Source organism: Phaseolus vulgaris, chromosome 10 (assembly GCF_000499845.2).
Source record: "Phaseolus vulgaris cultivar G19833 chromosome 10, P. vulgaris v2.0, whole genome shotgun sequence".
Classification (NCBI taxonomy): Eukaryota; Viridiplantae; Streptophyta; class Magnoliopsida; order Fabales; family Fabaceae; genus Phaseolus; species Phaseolus vulgaris.
In genome coordinates, this window is record NC_023750.2 from 40325473 (window position 1) to 40340918 (window position 15446).

General features: G+C 32.5%; 2 protein-coding genes across 2 annotated transcripts; one reads left to right on the plus strand and one right to left on the minus strand.

Annotated features, from left to right (window-relative positions):
• The first annotated feature begins 1243 nt into the window (after window positions 1–1243).
• On the plus strand, window positions 1244–9441 carry LOC137818141 (protein STRUBBELIG-RECEPTOR FAMILY 6-like). Its single transcript, XM_068621383.1, has 16 exons — window positions 1244–1542; window positions 3500–3623; window positions 3726–3797; window positions 3868–3933; window positions 4023–4094; window positions 4197–4268; window positions 4654–4725; window positions 4817–4882; window positions 4970–5032; window positions 5125–5429; window positions 5969–6273; window positions 6607–6878; window positions 7705–7837; window positions 8348–8484; window positions 8585–8741; window positions 9088–9441. The coding sequence occupies exons 1-16, from the start codon at window positions 1455–1457 to the stop codon at window positions 9238–9240; spliced, it is 2157 nt and encodes a 718-aa protein (XP_068477484.1). The 5' UTR covers window positions 1244–1454; the 3' UTR covers window positions 9241–9441.
• A 1477-nt stretch (window positions 9442–10918) lies between these two features.
• LOC137819707 (26S proteasome regulatory subunit 7) lies at window positions 10919–14707 on the minus strand. The gene is made up of 10 exons (XM_068623640.1): window positions 14476–14707; window positions 13603–13684; window positions 13081–13172; window positions 12914–12991; window positions 12652–12713; window positions 12399–12543; window positions 12102–12320; window positions 11838–12019; window positions 11384–11559; window positions 10919–11209 (listed from the first exon to the last, which is right to left on the minus strand). The coding sequence occupies exons 1-10, from the start codon at window positions 14560–14562 to the stop codon at window positions 11052–11054; spliced, it is 1281 nt and encodes a 426-aa protein (XP_068479741.1). The 5' UTR covers window positions 14563–14707; the 3' UTR covers window positions 10919–11051.
• Window positions 14708–15446: the final 739 nt, after the last annotated feature.

The following is a 15446-nucleotide window of genomic DNA, read 5'->3' on the forward strand; positions in this document are numbered from 1 at the left end:
TTTCGTCTCAGCAATTGTCATAAATGCCACGTGTGTCTCTTCTTGCTTATATTGATGATATATATATATATATATATATATTTATGTAATAATTAAAGAAAAGAAGTACACTTTTTTCTGAAAAATAAGCCACACCATTTAGAATTAAACTTTATTTTAATATTTTTTAATTATAGTAATAATAATTGTTTTAGTTACATAATAAAGATGTAGATACACAACTGGTATGTATTAGAAAGATATAAAATTAAATTAAATTTATTATAAATAAGAAAACCTAAAGGGTATTTTTCATTTATATGATATACATATTCAATATATTTTGTTTTTCTTTTATTTCTTTTTGTAAAATTAATTATAACTTTTGTTTTGATTGCGTGTTTTCTTTAAAATTGATTATCTCCTTATTGAGTAAAATTAGTTATAACTCTTCTTTTAATTGCATGTTTTCTTTAAAAGAATGTTTGACCATATTATAATTGTTTGATACAGAATTTTTGTTATAGTTGATAAAATTTTGCGAGACCCAATTTAAGTAGTTTTTTTTTATATATATTAACTAATAGTTGTTTCTATTTTATTTTTTTTATCTTTAAAAATTTATTAACTTTACGTTTTATTGCATTTACATAAAATAAATTTTCTTATTACTATATTATTTTATTTAAAATAATTTCATATCACTTTGTTTATTTAGAAAAATACATTATTTATTTTGTTATTTTGGCATTGCATTTCAAAATATCAAAATTATGTGGATGCCAATATTTAATGAAATTGGCATGTCAATAAAATTATCAAAAGTACGATATAAATTAAAATATATATTTACTTTATTTCAAACTTAATTAAGCATATGATTTTCCTGAATACTAATAATTTAACAAGTTACTTTAAAAGTTTATTAATTAGTTTTTCTATTTTAGCTATATTTTTAATTTCTCTTATTAAATATGGTCTAAAAAATAGAAGAAAATTGAATAAAAGAAAAAGAGAACAGATTTCAATATTTAGTTCGAAAGGAAAAAGAGAGGAGAAACAAAACGAGCTATTTAATTAATTTTACCAAATAATAATCTTAATTCAATGGAATTATTTTAAAAAAGGAAAAGAGAAAAGATGTCATAAGTTAATTAAAAAGAGGAGAAAAAATAAAGAATGGAGTAAATTATTTATGTAATATTTTTTTAATTACCGAAAAATAAGTTTGTAATAATTTATTTCCTTTATTAGAGAAGACGGTAAGGAAGATAATAAATAATTTCCAAAATAATGTGATAAGGCGATTCGTGCTTGCCAGCTTTACTCGGCAATGGTGGCAACATATATAGCCATCAACCCATAAAATAATTTAATGAAAAAATTAAAAATTGGCGAAAAGGGGTTCATTGCACACCTTTTTGGCTTTCTGGGTTACAAGAATTTTTCCGAGCAAAGACTGATTCACAAGAAAGATGGTGTTGGATTCAAGGCTGGTGCTGGTACTGTTCATCAGCACTTGCATTTTGGCCATCAATGGCGGCGAAACAGATCCAAATGACGGTTAGTGTGTTCTCTGATTTCACTCTCAGCTTTGCACTTTTCATCACTCTTTCTGTGTGTTGCATTGTGCTACTGTTAGTTAAGACTACTTCTTTATCTGTTTTCTCCCCTTATTGCTTAGATGTTTTTGTTTGATTGCCAATCATGTTGTGTGGACAACTCTGCCAATTACTCAGCAGATTAGTTTGATTTGGCCTATGTTTTGTGTCTGGTTTTATTGGTTTTTGAACCACTGTGAAGTTTTCCAGCTGATCTCTTGAGTGACACTTGTTTAATTTAGTTACCCTGAATGAAACTGGTCACTCAATGATTTCAGCAAATAGAAGGTATTTTTTTTGTTTTGTTTTTATGTTTGCTTTTCTCTTTTTGTTTTCAGTTATGTTTGAGCTGTGTGTTCTGTCTCTGTGTAGCCGATTGATGCAATTCTCACTTCTTTACTGTAGAGATTGTTGTCAAAGAATAAGGACTGATTGAACATCAGGAGTTTGATGTAATTATACAGTTCCTGTTTTCTTATATTTTCTTCTTATTGTACAGTTGAAGGAGTTTCCAAGTTTATAAAAAAGGAAATACCAGTTAGAATAATATCCACTCAACCTGCACTAAAACAAATTGTAACAGCTGAGTGGGACCCTTAATCTTCGACTTTAATCCTCTACCATGTTCTTGTTGTCTTCGATCATTTTTGTTTTTTCTGTTTGATGTTCAGATTTTTTTCGTCTTTTTTTGTGATATCTAATACATTGAAACCTAGAAATTTTATGAGAAGATTCAACTACAAAAATTGCAGGTTAATGTTGTTTCTGATCTCCCTACGGGGGTATGTAACAAACTTAATAAAGTACTTAGACCTCGTTTTACTGACATCTGGGGCTGTTACAAGCTCACCACTCTGTGGCTTCTCTCCATCATTTGTAATAGGTTTCAGCATTCACTTGTATCATGAGGTTGGATGCTTTATTACCAATAACAGTAACCTTGAACTATGTTAGCTGCATATCTTCTTAATTCCAAAATCCTACTCAATTTTGTTTTGGGCTTGTATAATGATTTTTGTCCTACCATATTTCTGAGTTTGAATTATTACATATTGATTGAAACAATTCCACTAGCATGCTAGATTCCATCTTGAGCTATATGCAATATCTGATATACCTATCACTAAAGTCTCATTGGCTCCAGCTATCAATGTAAGGTTTGAGAATGCTTGCATGGAATAAATAAGCTTATTTTACTAATTTTTTCACCTTATTTTTCTTGTCTGATGCAATCCTATCATATAGTTATACTTCTTTTGTTATCCACATCCACGTACTACACCAGCAACTTGCTCTCTTTTATGACACTTAAAATATATAAATGTTTGCATCGTGAACATCTGATGTTTAAATTTCTACTAAACCGCCAATGATGAACTATTGTAAACTTAGACATGTGATGGTTTAAAATCCTTGCATATTTACTCTGATCTGGTTAGTGGATAGCTGATATTTATGTGAATGTATTTTCTTCATCTTCTCTGTAGTCAGTAATATTATTTTTTTGTGAACTCCCATTCACCCATTAATTTAATCATGTATCATGTATTTCGGCCCAACAGATTGCAATGCATCATTTTAAGATTTCTCAATGAACCTGAGTTTCTTAATTGTTATTTTTTTTTATGTTTAATGGATTAAAGTCAGCACCACAAATAATAAATTCTTCAGTGTGAACATTTTCTGAACTCGAGCTTCAAACATTAATGATTTAATCTGTTACCTTATGCTTATAAGTTAGAAGTGATATATTTATAAATACTATCATAATAGGTTCAATAGTCGGCAAGTACTGTACATATCTTTAAATATGTAAAAATGATGGTGGTGAAGACACTAAATTAATAGAAATTTATCTTACAACTTTCTATTTTACATGTCTGGGTTGCCAATTATCTTTTTCTGAATGTTCGATGCAGTTGCTTCTCTGAAGGTTATGTTTCAAAGTATGAACTCACCACCCCAGCTAAATTGGAATGGGGATGATCCTTGTGGACAGTCTTGGCAAGGCATCACTTGCTCTGGCAATCGAGTCACAGAGATGTGAAGTCACAATCTCCCTTTCACTTTATATGACTTGATTGTTATTGCTTTTGGTGCTGTGGAATCTGATTCATTATTTGGTTATTTTTCACATCTTATCAGTAAGTTACCTGGTCGTTCACTTTCCGGATCTTTGGGTTACCAGCTAGAATCCTTGTCATTGGTTACAAACCTGTAAGTTATTCTTCATTTAACTAGTTTTATATGTATTGTAGTTAAGTTGTGACCATGTAAAATTCTACAGAGACTTGAGTAACAATAATCTTGGTGGCACCATACCATACCAACTTCCTCCTAATCTACAGTACTTGTATGTTTCTACTATCTTTTACTACTTGTTTTTGTTTTTTCCATTTTATAATTTATTAATTTCTAACATTCTTGTTTCTTTTGATGCAGAAATCTTGCCAATAATAATTTCAATGGGGAAGTCCCTTATTCTCTTTCTCAGAAGACTTCGCTTGTAGTCGTGTGTGTAATTCATCTTGACTTCTTGTCAACTACTTATTGTATAAACCTCCTTCACAATCAACTGGAGTTATATTTTTTTAAAAGTTAATATTTTTAATGTAGGAATCTTGGTCACAATCAGCTCCAGCAAGCACTTAATGTTGATTTTCAAAAGCTTTCTTCCCTCTCTACATTGTGAGATTTCCTATTTCTCTTGCACTTTGACAATATAAAAGTATAGGTGTCTATCAAGTTTATGTTAACCGTAACATAATGATCTTTTTTATTTTCATTCTGAGATTTTATGCTTTTTGCTATGAATTATTTTCCATGTTGCATTTGATAATTTCACAATATTACTTTTAATCCCACGGATAAGACAATTTATGTTATTCTTCTGCAAAAAAATATATTCATATATATTGATGATTGCATTGTATTTCACATGTGCTTCTGTTAATTTAAAATATCCACGCTTTTGTGATAAGTAACAGTGGAGGTATGTTTGTTAAGTAAAGTATGCTAGAATTGGTTCAGTGACAATTCAGGGCCAGGTTATAATATCTAGTATTTGTTGCAGGGATCTCTCATTCAATTCTTTGACTGGTAACCTGCCTCAGACTCTGAGCTCACTTTCCAGCATAAGCACCATGTAAATGTTCTACTTTTTTTTTTTTCATTTTTCTGCTAATGTTTACATGATATTGATTGCACTCTGAGTTGAATTGTTTACGTTTATGTAGGTATCTGCAAAACAACCAGTTTACAGGCACCATTAATGTCCTTGCTAATCTGCCTCTGGAAACGCTGTGTGTTTCTGTTTCTTCGAATGTTCTTTCCTATATTTCAATAGAAGTATCTTTTCAGTTGAATTTATGTTCTATAATTTATCTCAGGAATGTGGGAAATAATCATTTTACTGGCTGGATACCAGAACAATTGAATAACATAAACCTGCAGTAAGCATTACCATTATCAGCACTTTTTCCCAAGAATCAATTTTTCGTCATATATTCTATAAATCTTGTAAAATGGTCAAATTTAATGACAGAAAGGATGGTAATGATTGGAGCTCAGGACCTGCACCCCCACCTCCTCCCGGGACACCTCCAGTAGCAACAAGAAATCGAAATCACAGATCTGGTGGACAGACCCCATCAGATGCTGGCTCAAGCAGCGATGGAGGCAAAAAATCTGGTATTGGAGGTGGTGGCATTGCTGGAATAGTGATCTCCATCTTGGTTGTTGGGGCAATAGTAGCATTCTTTCTGGTGAAGAAAAGATCCAAGAAGTCGTTTAGTGATATTGAAAAGCTTGACAATCAGCCCTTGGCTCCTCATACTTCACGTCATCATGGTCTGCATGTTATTCTTGTATGCTATTGAAAAATCAATTTTATTCTATTATATAAGGTCTCTCTTATTTTAGATCACTTGTATATATTGTATTCATAGTATTTCAATATTTTTAGGTTCACCCTTCATTCTTCTAAACCTACCTTCTCTATTGGCAGTTGGCAGATATGCACAACTATGAAATATCTAAATCTGCTTTTGATAAATGAATTTGGTGATTCAACCTATTGTATTAAAAGATAATCTGTTTTTAACAGTAGGCCAGTTAGTAGCAATTACTTCAACACCTTTTTCAGGGACTGATGCATGCTCAGCACCATGGATGTGATTACACCAGAGAAAGCATATTTTTATTATAATTAATTAGTTGTGCCAAACTGCATCTCTAATTGGAAAATGACTAGGCTAACTACATTTTTCTTTCTCCTAGGGAATATGAGTGCCTTGTTTTTATGCTTTCAGTTTAATTTTTAGCCGTTAAGTCATTCCGCATTCATCATGTTCTGATTGAAATTGACTTATTAATCTGTCTTAATGCAGAAGTGAATTCAATGCAAACCTCATCTGTAATTGACTTGAATACATTTGATACACCTGCGGCCCCAATAAGTCTTAAACCTCCACCTATTGATCGTCATAAGTCATTTGACGAGGATGAGTTTTCAAAGAAGCCCACTACAGTCATTAAGCCCACTACAGTAAAGAAGACCGTCACAGCTCCTACAAATGTAAAATCTTATTCTATAGCTGACCTACAGATTGCTACTGGAAGCTTCAGTGTGGATCAACTTCTTGGTGAGGGGTCTTTTGGACGTGTGTATCGGGCTCAATTTGATGATGGAAAGGTATTCCTAACCTTTTTTTGGCTGCAAGGACATATCCAATGCTAGTGGTAGATGTATAATTCCTAAATAGCATCACTACATAATTTTCGTATGAATGACTCAAATCTAAATGCATGTGAATGTATGTTTTTTTGTCCGTATATAAAGCACTATGGTTTTACACGAATAAAATAAATAAAAGGTCTGAGAAGTCCTGCTGCATGTGTATGCCACATGTACAACCAATATAGACCACAATAAATGCTATTCATTTTCTATTGTAGATTGAGTCTAAAATCTATGGACATGCTTATTGATGGTTTTGATCTTGTTTTTCTTCTGCAAATGTTGTAGGTTCTTGCTGTCAAGAAGATAGATTCATCTGTCCTTCCCAATGATTTGTCTGACGATTTTCTGGAACTGGTTTCAAGCATATCTAATTTGCACCATCCCAATGTGACAGAGCTTGCAGGTTATTGTTCAGAGCATGGACAACACCTACTAGTCTATGAGTTTCATCAAAATGGATCACTGCATGACTTCCTTCACCTACCTGATGAGTATAGTAAACCATTGATATGGAATTCACGTGTGAAGATTGCTTTGGGGATTGCACGGGCTTTAGAGTAAGTTAGTTGTTCGTTAATGTTAACTCTCAACTGAATCCAGTTTTCTATTTGCTTATTAGCTCCTCTTTCTCTCTAATCTTTCTTCTTGAGTCATATTTTTTGGCTTTTGCATGCTCACCTGTTTTGTTTGGTTTGATATTTTTCATTTTTCATATATTTGTGCATTGTCTCCTTGTAAATAGATCTTTATAACCATCTATTTGTTTTCTTAAAGGTTAAAATGTTTAGATTATTACTGTCAAGAACCAACTATCCCAAAAGCTTAGTTGTTAGGTTAAGGCTTATGCATCCTTTTTATATTATACAGTAGCCTTTTTGGGCTTAAAGTGTGGACATCACCCTACCCTGGGACAAAATTCTACTTTTGTTTATAAGAATAGGGCCAGCAAGGATCAAACTCCTGTTCATTTGGGGTTATATAATAGACTACAATATACTGACAATAACTGGTTATTATAAAAGATTAGTTTTTAATGTAAAATCTTTTGAGTGGTTTTATATCTAACAATTACTAAATCTATGTTCAAATTTGGAAATGAAAAAATAGGATGCAAGAGATTGAGATTATAAAATTTGTATGTAAATTTAAATTTCATACACTATCAGATCTTTAGTGAACATACTATCAGCAAATAAGAAACCGCTACTTTGCTGTAGAAACAAAGGACATTTATTGCCACTTTGCGGAAGAAATTAAGGACTTTTACTACTACTAGAAGTTTAAACAAACCTAATACAAGACAACATAGGGCTAGACTTCAAGCATCAATGTAAACTTTTGCCCCGAAAATCGACAACTGAACTCTACTTACTTTTTTCCCAGGTACCTCCATGAAGTTTGTTCACCATCTGTTGTTCATAAGAATATAAAGTCAGCCAACATATTGCTTGATACAGATCTTAATCCTCATCTTTCCGACAGTGGATTGGCAAGCTATATTCCAAATGCAAATCAGGTGCATTAGTGTTTTGGTACTTGATGGTTTTATGCTATGAATTAATGTTTATAATTGAACGTTATAGGTTTAACTACTCATTCTCACTTTTCAGTTTTGAAGTATTTGTTTACTTAAAACATGTTAGGTGGAGGCTCAATATTTGCACTTAAAGCATAGACAATGCACAAGCCACCCTATCTTTGTTGGCTAGTAGTGAGGGGCTTGGGAAATTGGCATGACCTCATAAGCTTGAACCTTATTGCCATCATTCTAATAAAAAATAAATTTAACCTAATTATGAAGAACGAACAACGACTGAACTTCAGACCACTCAGTCATAGAGAATCTAATACCGTGTCAAAAACTAATTATCCTAAAATGTTAGTCAAGTGTTCTCAAGATTGGATACACATTGTGTTTGTGTCATTGGCTAAAGTTTTCTTACAGAATGCTATTTCTCCTTTTTTTTCCACTGACATTTTTATACAAAAAGTATTAGAAACTCTAACCTGTTTCTCTCATGTTCAGGTATTGAACAATAATTCTGGATCTGGATATGAAGCTCCCGAAGTTGGCATGTCTGGCCAATATACTCTTAAGAGTGATGTCTTTAGCTTTGGAGTTATCATGTTGGAACTTCTTAGTGGACGGAAACCATTTGATAGGTGAAAGATTGATATACCTTTTAACATGACAGCTTTTACATGTAAATTCATTCAAACATACATGGACTCATGCATAGTTGTTAAAACGTACTTTCTACAGCTCAAGGCCAAGGTCTGAGCAGGGTTTGGTTCGATGGGCAACACCTCAACTCCATGATATCGATGCTCTGGCTAAAATGGTTGATCCTGCATTAGAAGGACTATACCCTGTGAAGTCTCTTTCTCGATTTGCAGATGTTATTGCTCTTTGTGTTCAGGTAATGTCAGCCTTGTTTCATCGAAAGTTTTTATTGTTTTAGCGAATTGGCAATGAATCCTTGTTTTGGGGATCCATTTGAACTCTTACACAATAATAGTTGCTCAAGCAGTGAGGTATACACTTGGGGATGAAGAACATTGAAATGTATGAGTTTAATAGGAACATAGTATAGTGTAAAAGTTTTTACATTCTAACCAATTAGAACTTATTATGACTTCTAAAACTGTTACAAAAGCCAACAAACATACATGCATGCTACTGTTGTTACACTATCATTGCATAGATTGTTTTATTCTCAATGTTTAACTTGTTATTATGTTGTTCTTATTTTACTTTTGGGGCAGCCGGAGCCGGAGTTCCGACCACCTATGTCAGAAGTGGTTCAAGCGCTGGTTCGATTAGTGCAACGAACTAACATGAGTAAGAGGACAACGTTTGGAACTGATCAAGGAGGATCCAACCGAGGGGGAGATAACCAAGAATCACAAGACATGTAAATGGGAAGAAAAGCCTTGTGTTGATAGAATGGCAGAAAAGAAAAATAATATTCTTCAGAGTTTCACAATTCCTTTTTAACACCACCTTCAGCCAGTTTTTCTTATAAGTTAGATGGATTGCACTTTTGATTATTGAATCTAGATACCTGTTGGTGTATGTTTCTGAGCTATTTATTTAATCGGTCTTATAAATTTCAATAATTTAACCTTTTGCAAGTTGAAGCTCGGTGAAAATTGATGGTTGCCATCTTGTGATAAGTAGGAATCCTAAGAAGCTTTTCATCATATTTTGTGTTAGTCTAAATAAATACTCGACCACACCACTGCTTAATCTTCACCACACAACATCTATAATGTTCTATAACAATCCCTTGGTTCCTCTATCAAACCATATTCTCAATTTGTCAAAGGGTGTCAGTTCACTAATTTCAAAATACTCGTGGCCTCTGTTACTGATATGAACGGTTTGAATGATTAGTTCTAATGGTGAATACTTAAGTTGCACCTACTAAGTTCAAACGAGGAATGTGGATTTTTTTACCAATAATATGAAATTTTACTTTTTAGTTATTAAAATGTATAAATATTTAAAAAAATAATTGAGATGAATAAGTCATTGCGATGTAGATGAATGTGACACGATTATAATCATATTTTAAATAAAATTGTATTAAAGTGACATGATTTATCCATTTTACTTATTTTAATAATTAGGAGATAAAATTTATCAAATTAATAAAAATATCGAGGAATGAATCAGCTACCCTTCTCATTTTTTATCACTGCTATTTACTTTAATGACATAAAATCAAACGTCATCGTTGAATCAACACAATTTTTGAAATTTTTGGATAAGGGATGAAGATAAAGCTTCTTGTTTAATATGAAGGAAGCAAAATAATTTTCTGACCAGATATATACGAAGAAAAGTTTCTTATCATGTGTGTTTGCCATATATTTCTTCGCTCCGTTTAATATATAAATAAAATTATTTTTCCAACAAATGTAATTAATTGTTATTCATACCAAAGTTGTTTCATATTTTAACACTTTTCATTTCTTTCATTTATTGCTAGTTTTTCTTTGCTATTCTTTTAAGTGTAAAAGATAATGATACAATGGAAAAGTTGGTAAGGCATTCATAAACTATGACGTAAATAAAATGATAGATTATATATTAAATTTACTCGTAAAAATAGAAAAAACATAAGTACTAAATATTCACTTTATTCTTAATTTGCTACTAAACTCTGACAACATTTAAAAAATTCATAAAAATTTATGAGGATAAAAAATCAATAATTTAAATATTAAAAAGAATGAACTGTGATTGGCTTTCAAGAGTAAATAGCGAAAACAATTCTTGTTTATAGGAATAAATAATTATAAATCTAAACAATATAATCACAAAAATATATATCAATACAAATGAAAATGATTTCAGCGTATAAATAAGATATTTTAATCTGAACTAAAATACGATCTATTGTTTTTATTTTTTATAATCACCAACAGTTCCATCGAACAACTAAAATCAAGTTTCCTAATCAATCTCCATACATATATGACAAGACGAGGATCGTTTTTCCCCCAGTGACGAAAAACTTCCATTAATAATAAGTATAATCTTCAAAGCATAAAAGGACTTGGTCTTGATTTTGGATCCAAAAGCAAGGAATAGCAAGGAATAGCAAGGATGCATTCAAACAGAAGTTTCACATAAAGAATCACACGTCCTTCAATTTTCTCAGTCAGGGGAAAATAAAGATTGTACGTTCTAATATGGTCTCGAAAAAAGATGAAAGAATAACTCAATTGTAGACCATATATTTGGGAGTAGCACTGAACTTCTGATATCCTTTGATGACTTTATTTACTGCATCAAGGAAGTCTTTCTCTGTTACAGTCTTCCTCCTGGCACGGATAGCATACATTCCAGCTTCCGTGCATACACTCCTTATGTCAGCTCCTGGATGAGACAACAAAAAGTATCTATCAGAAAACTAATGTCTAGAGATAATTCAGGCTCACAATGTCAGATACCAAAAAATTCCTCAAAACCAGAACAAGTTTGACCAGAAAGTATAATTGCTTAATACTGGTCCTTGAATCATTGATGGTAAACAAGTACAAGATAACATACCAGTGGAATTTGGGCAAAGCCGAGCCAAAAGTTCAAATCGGATATCCCTTTCACAGTTCATGGTTCTCGTGTGTATCTTGAATATCTGTGTCCTGCTCTCTAAATCAGGAAGGCCAAATTCAACTTTACGGTCCAATCGCCCAGGTCGTAGTAGTGCAGGATCTAGAGTGTCAGGCCTAGAAATTGTGGACAAAAAGACCTAACGATAAGCCCAGCTTACAGTAGAGCTTAAACTTCAAAATTGAAGAAATGCATCCACAGAACCATGTAACATTTGCATAGGAAGTTGCAATGCGCAACCTAGATTTGTAATTTTTTTCCTTACAAAACTGTCACTTAAGGATACAACCTTACAATTAAAAATGGATTGAAAGGGTATTTGGAATGCATCATGATTATTATAACAAAACTGGCACAGTAATCCTGAGATGCTCTAGTGATAAAATGTACCAACCTGTTTGTTGCCATCAAAACTTTGATGTTTCCACGAGCATCAAATCCATCAAGCTGATTCACAATTTCAAGCATGGTGCGTTGAACCTCATTGTCACCACCAACACCATCATCAAATCGTGCACCTCCAATTGCATCAACTTCATCAAAAAACACAATGCACGCCTTCTTTGAACGAGCCATCTACAAGAGATAAAATTGTTGGCAAATGATTGAATTTCATGGAAAAATTTACCAAAATCTAGGAGGTCTGATGTCTTTTTACCTGAAATAGTTCACGAACCATCCTAGCCCCCTCACCAACATATTTCTGAACTAGCTCACTTCCAATAACTCTTATAAAACAAGCATCAGTTCTATTAGCCACAGCCCTGGCCAGAAGTGTTTTCCCGGTTCCTGGGGGACCATAACAAAGAACACCCTTTGGAGGATCAATCCCAAGCTTGACGAATTTCTCTGGGTGAAGCATGGGAAGTTCAACAACCTTGCAGAGAAATTAAAAATTTAGTGCTGCACAACTTCATTATAATGTATGATGATAAGTGAAATTTCAATGACTTACCTCACGCATCTTTTCAATCTGCTCCTTACATCCACCAACATCATTATATGTCACATCTGGCTTCTCTTCAACTGTCATCATGGTTACACTTGGATCAATTTTTGGAGGCAAAGGTATCTGAATCTGATATTTGTTTCTATCAACCCTGCAATGATAAAATGAATGTCAAACAACTAGCAGACAACACAGCTAAAGGGTTCCTCTTCTTTATAAAGTTAATATTCTAGCAGCAAATTACATAAAGGATACATACCCAACACGCATCCCTTCCTCTATGTCAGTGGGGGAAACCTTGTCTCCTAACCCAACAACAAACTGTCAACATCAAAGCAGAAGGTTAGATTCAACATGGCAACTCCGAAACAGATAAAAATTTGGCAATTTACAAAACACAAAACAATTGATCAACATGTGATATCTTAAGCAACAAGTGATGCCAGAAATCTTCAAAGAAACAACTATGAGATAAAAAAGGGAAACATGAAAAGATTGTTAAAAAATAAAAATATAGGCACCTTTGCAATCTGCTTCACATTGATAACATATTTAGCATCTTCAGAGTTTGGATTTATAATCTTGGTGCATCGTGCCACCTGTTCAACAAATAACCATAATTAGAAACTCTCACATATACTAAATAACACACTTAGAGCAAACTCTATCAAATAAAAATAACAATCACCTGAAGAGGCTGCTCCTCCTGCATCATTTGCTTATCAGAAACAAGATCCCACTGGCTTGGTGCAGCTAAACCAGTATCAGACTCCTTGATTCCTATTTATAGCAAAAGGAAGCAAACATCTAAGGAGGTATGCAAGTGTTAACAGCATTCAGTCGTTCCAACTAGGACACCTTTCTAAACTATAAATGCAACGAAAACAAAACATCTACACAATAACAATTATGAACCCCTTCCTTCAGTTTTTCCCCTGGTTAATGACTGCTACTAAGCCACAAACAAATTTTATCAGCTATAAGATAACACATGATAAATTTAACGAAAGCAAAATTACGCAATTAAGTATCAAAATTTTATCCCATAAAAAAAAAGGAGTAGAAGTGCAGTGGCTAAATCTTTTGCAGACTAACGAAATGCAAGCAGAAAAAAAAGGCAAAGATATATCTTTCTTTAATTTAAACAACTAAAATAATCTAGCAAGCACAATAATGGAATGCAGTAACAAATTAAACCTTCTGCACATACCACACAAGTCATTCACTTTCTTAGCCATGTCTTTGATTTCCTTCTCTGCCTTTTTTATGCTTGTGGAGTAAGGTCCCAAACCCTGAGTAAACCAAAATATACTATCAGAGACTATATAATTTTAAATATACTACGATTAGCAAACACCACCGATCACAGAAAAATATTCTCTACCCAGAAATTATAAGAAGATACTGAGTACGGGAACCAATAACCACTACACAAGTAAAACATCTAGAGAGACATAACTATGACTCAGCAGTTTTGTAATTACAGAGTAAAGTGACTCAGCATCATCAGTACTTCGTATTTTGCCAGACACATCGGTAGCACCTGAGCAACCCCGAATAAATCTACATACCCATGCAAGATTTACCTCGACAAGAAGGCTAAAACTCGAATAAAACTTTGACACCTATATCAATATTTATGGACAATTACCTTACCACGTAACTACCACAACAACTAGCGCACCAGTAACTCCAATTCTAGACATTCATAAAACGTGTCGAAATCTTTATTTCTCTCTTTTTCACGATCAAAAACCTTAAACTTCCTAGGGCTCCATAATTATTAAAAAGCTCAAAGCTACAGACTTTAATCAACCCCACGATCTAGAATCAGAATTACGAGAAAGTAGCTCAAGGCCAGTAAATTTTCCCCAAAAGACTAAGCAAACGAAGCCCAGTAACAGAAGAGTCGAAAGCATACTAGACTTGTGATTCATTAGGGATGTCATGGGAAATGGAACAAGAAAATAAGAACTAGAATATTGTACGATGCTCACAAAAACGAAGATCTGATAAGCCTAAAAGAGAAAAGGGGGATATTGGGAAATTAGGGTTTTTGAGAGAGAGTGAGAAAGAAAATTACGTAGGTTTTGAGGAGTGCGATGTCATCCTCGTCGAGGGGTCGAGGGTTCTTCTCGTCCTTGAGATCGTCATCGTGTTCAATCGCCATTGATTATTCTTCCTCCGATTGTGAATTGGTTTCTGCTCAAAGTTTTCTTCGGAGAGAAGCCAAAGAAAACCAAAAGAAAGGGATTTGAGTTGAAGTTGCAAAGAGGTTCAGCCCCTTTTATATGAAGTAAGAAATGGAATAAACCAGACCAAAATAAATTCATATTAAATATATATTTCTTAGGAAATTAAATCAAATATTTTTACGTTGTTTTTGTAAGGGTAGTATTTATGTTTTATCAATAGTTAAAATATTGAATTTTCAACTTCGTATATTTTAAAATTTAAATATAAGTATTCAAAGAATAAATAGAATTGTCATTTTATCACATGTCGGTTATCTACCAAAAGTATCATTACAATAAAAAAAATTATTTTATCATTTATAATCTGAAATAAAAATCATAAATAATATTTTTAACTTCCATAACGTTAAAATTCTGACCATTTCAGTTTATTTTAAATAAAAGATTGACACAAATAATGCACAAAAATAAACTTTATATATTGTTAAAAAAGATCATTAATAATTTGAAAATAAGAGAGCCATAAAAATTGTGTTACTCTGTAATTTTGAATGATATTCTTTTAAAAAGATGAATAAAAGTGGTTGAGAAAACAACTAAACGATCATGCAATAACAGGAATGAGAGGACTATCAAATTAACAATGAATAATCATAGTTTAGTGAAGTTTTAATTTCCTTAAAGAAATAAACTTGTAATTATTAGGAAATTTTGTAATTTGATTAAATCATATCAACAATATTTAGGCTTAAAAATAAATATTAATAAATTATAATTTTTTAATGAAAAGTATTTATTTACTCTTTTTTTATGATAATTGTAGAAATGCATTTTTATTTTAAAATCAAATCAAAGAATT

Bases quoted from the DNA above. Each gene is read 5' to 3' on its own strand.
- LOC137819707 (XM_068623640.1), bottom strand. From the start codon at position 14,562: ATGGCGATTGAACACGATGACGATCTCAAGGACGAGAAGAACCCTCGA. The intron at 13,685-14,475 runs GTAATTTTCTTT...TGGTTTACTCAG, and splicing joins TCGCACTCCTCAAAACCTAC to GGTTTGGGACCTTACTCCAC. The intron at 12,020-12,101 runs GTAAAAAGACAT...TATCTCTTGTAG, and splicing joins TGGTTCGTGAACTATTTCAG to ATGGCTCGTTCAAAGAAGGC.
- LOC137818141 (XM_068621383.1), top strand. From the start codon at position 1,455: ATGGTGTTGGATTCAAGGCTGGTGCTGGTACTGTTCATCAGCACTTGC. The intron at 4,269-4,653 runs GTGAGATTTCCT...TATTTGTTGCAG, and splicing joins CTTTCTTCCCTCTCTACATT to GGATCTCTCATTCAATTCTT. The intron at 5,033-5,124 runs GTAAGCATTACC...ATTTAATGACAG, and splicing joins TTGAATAACATAAACCTGCA to AAAGGATGGTAATGATTGGA.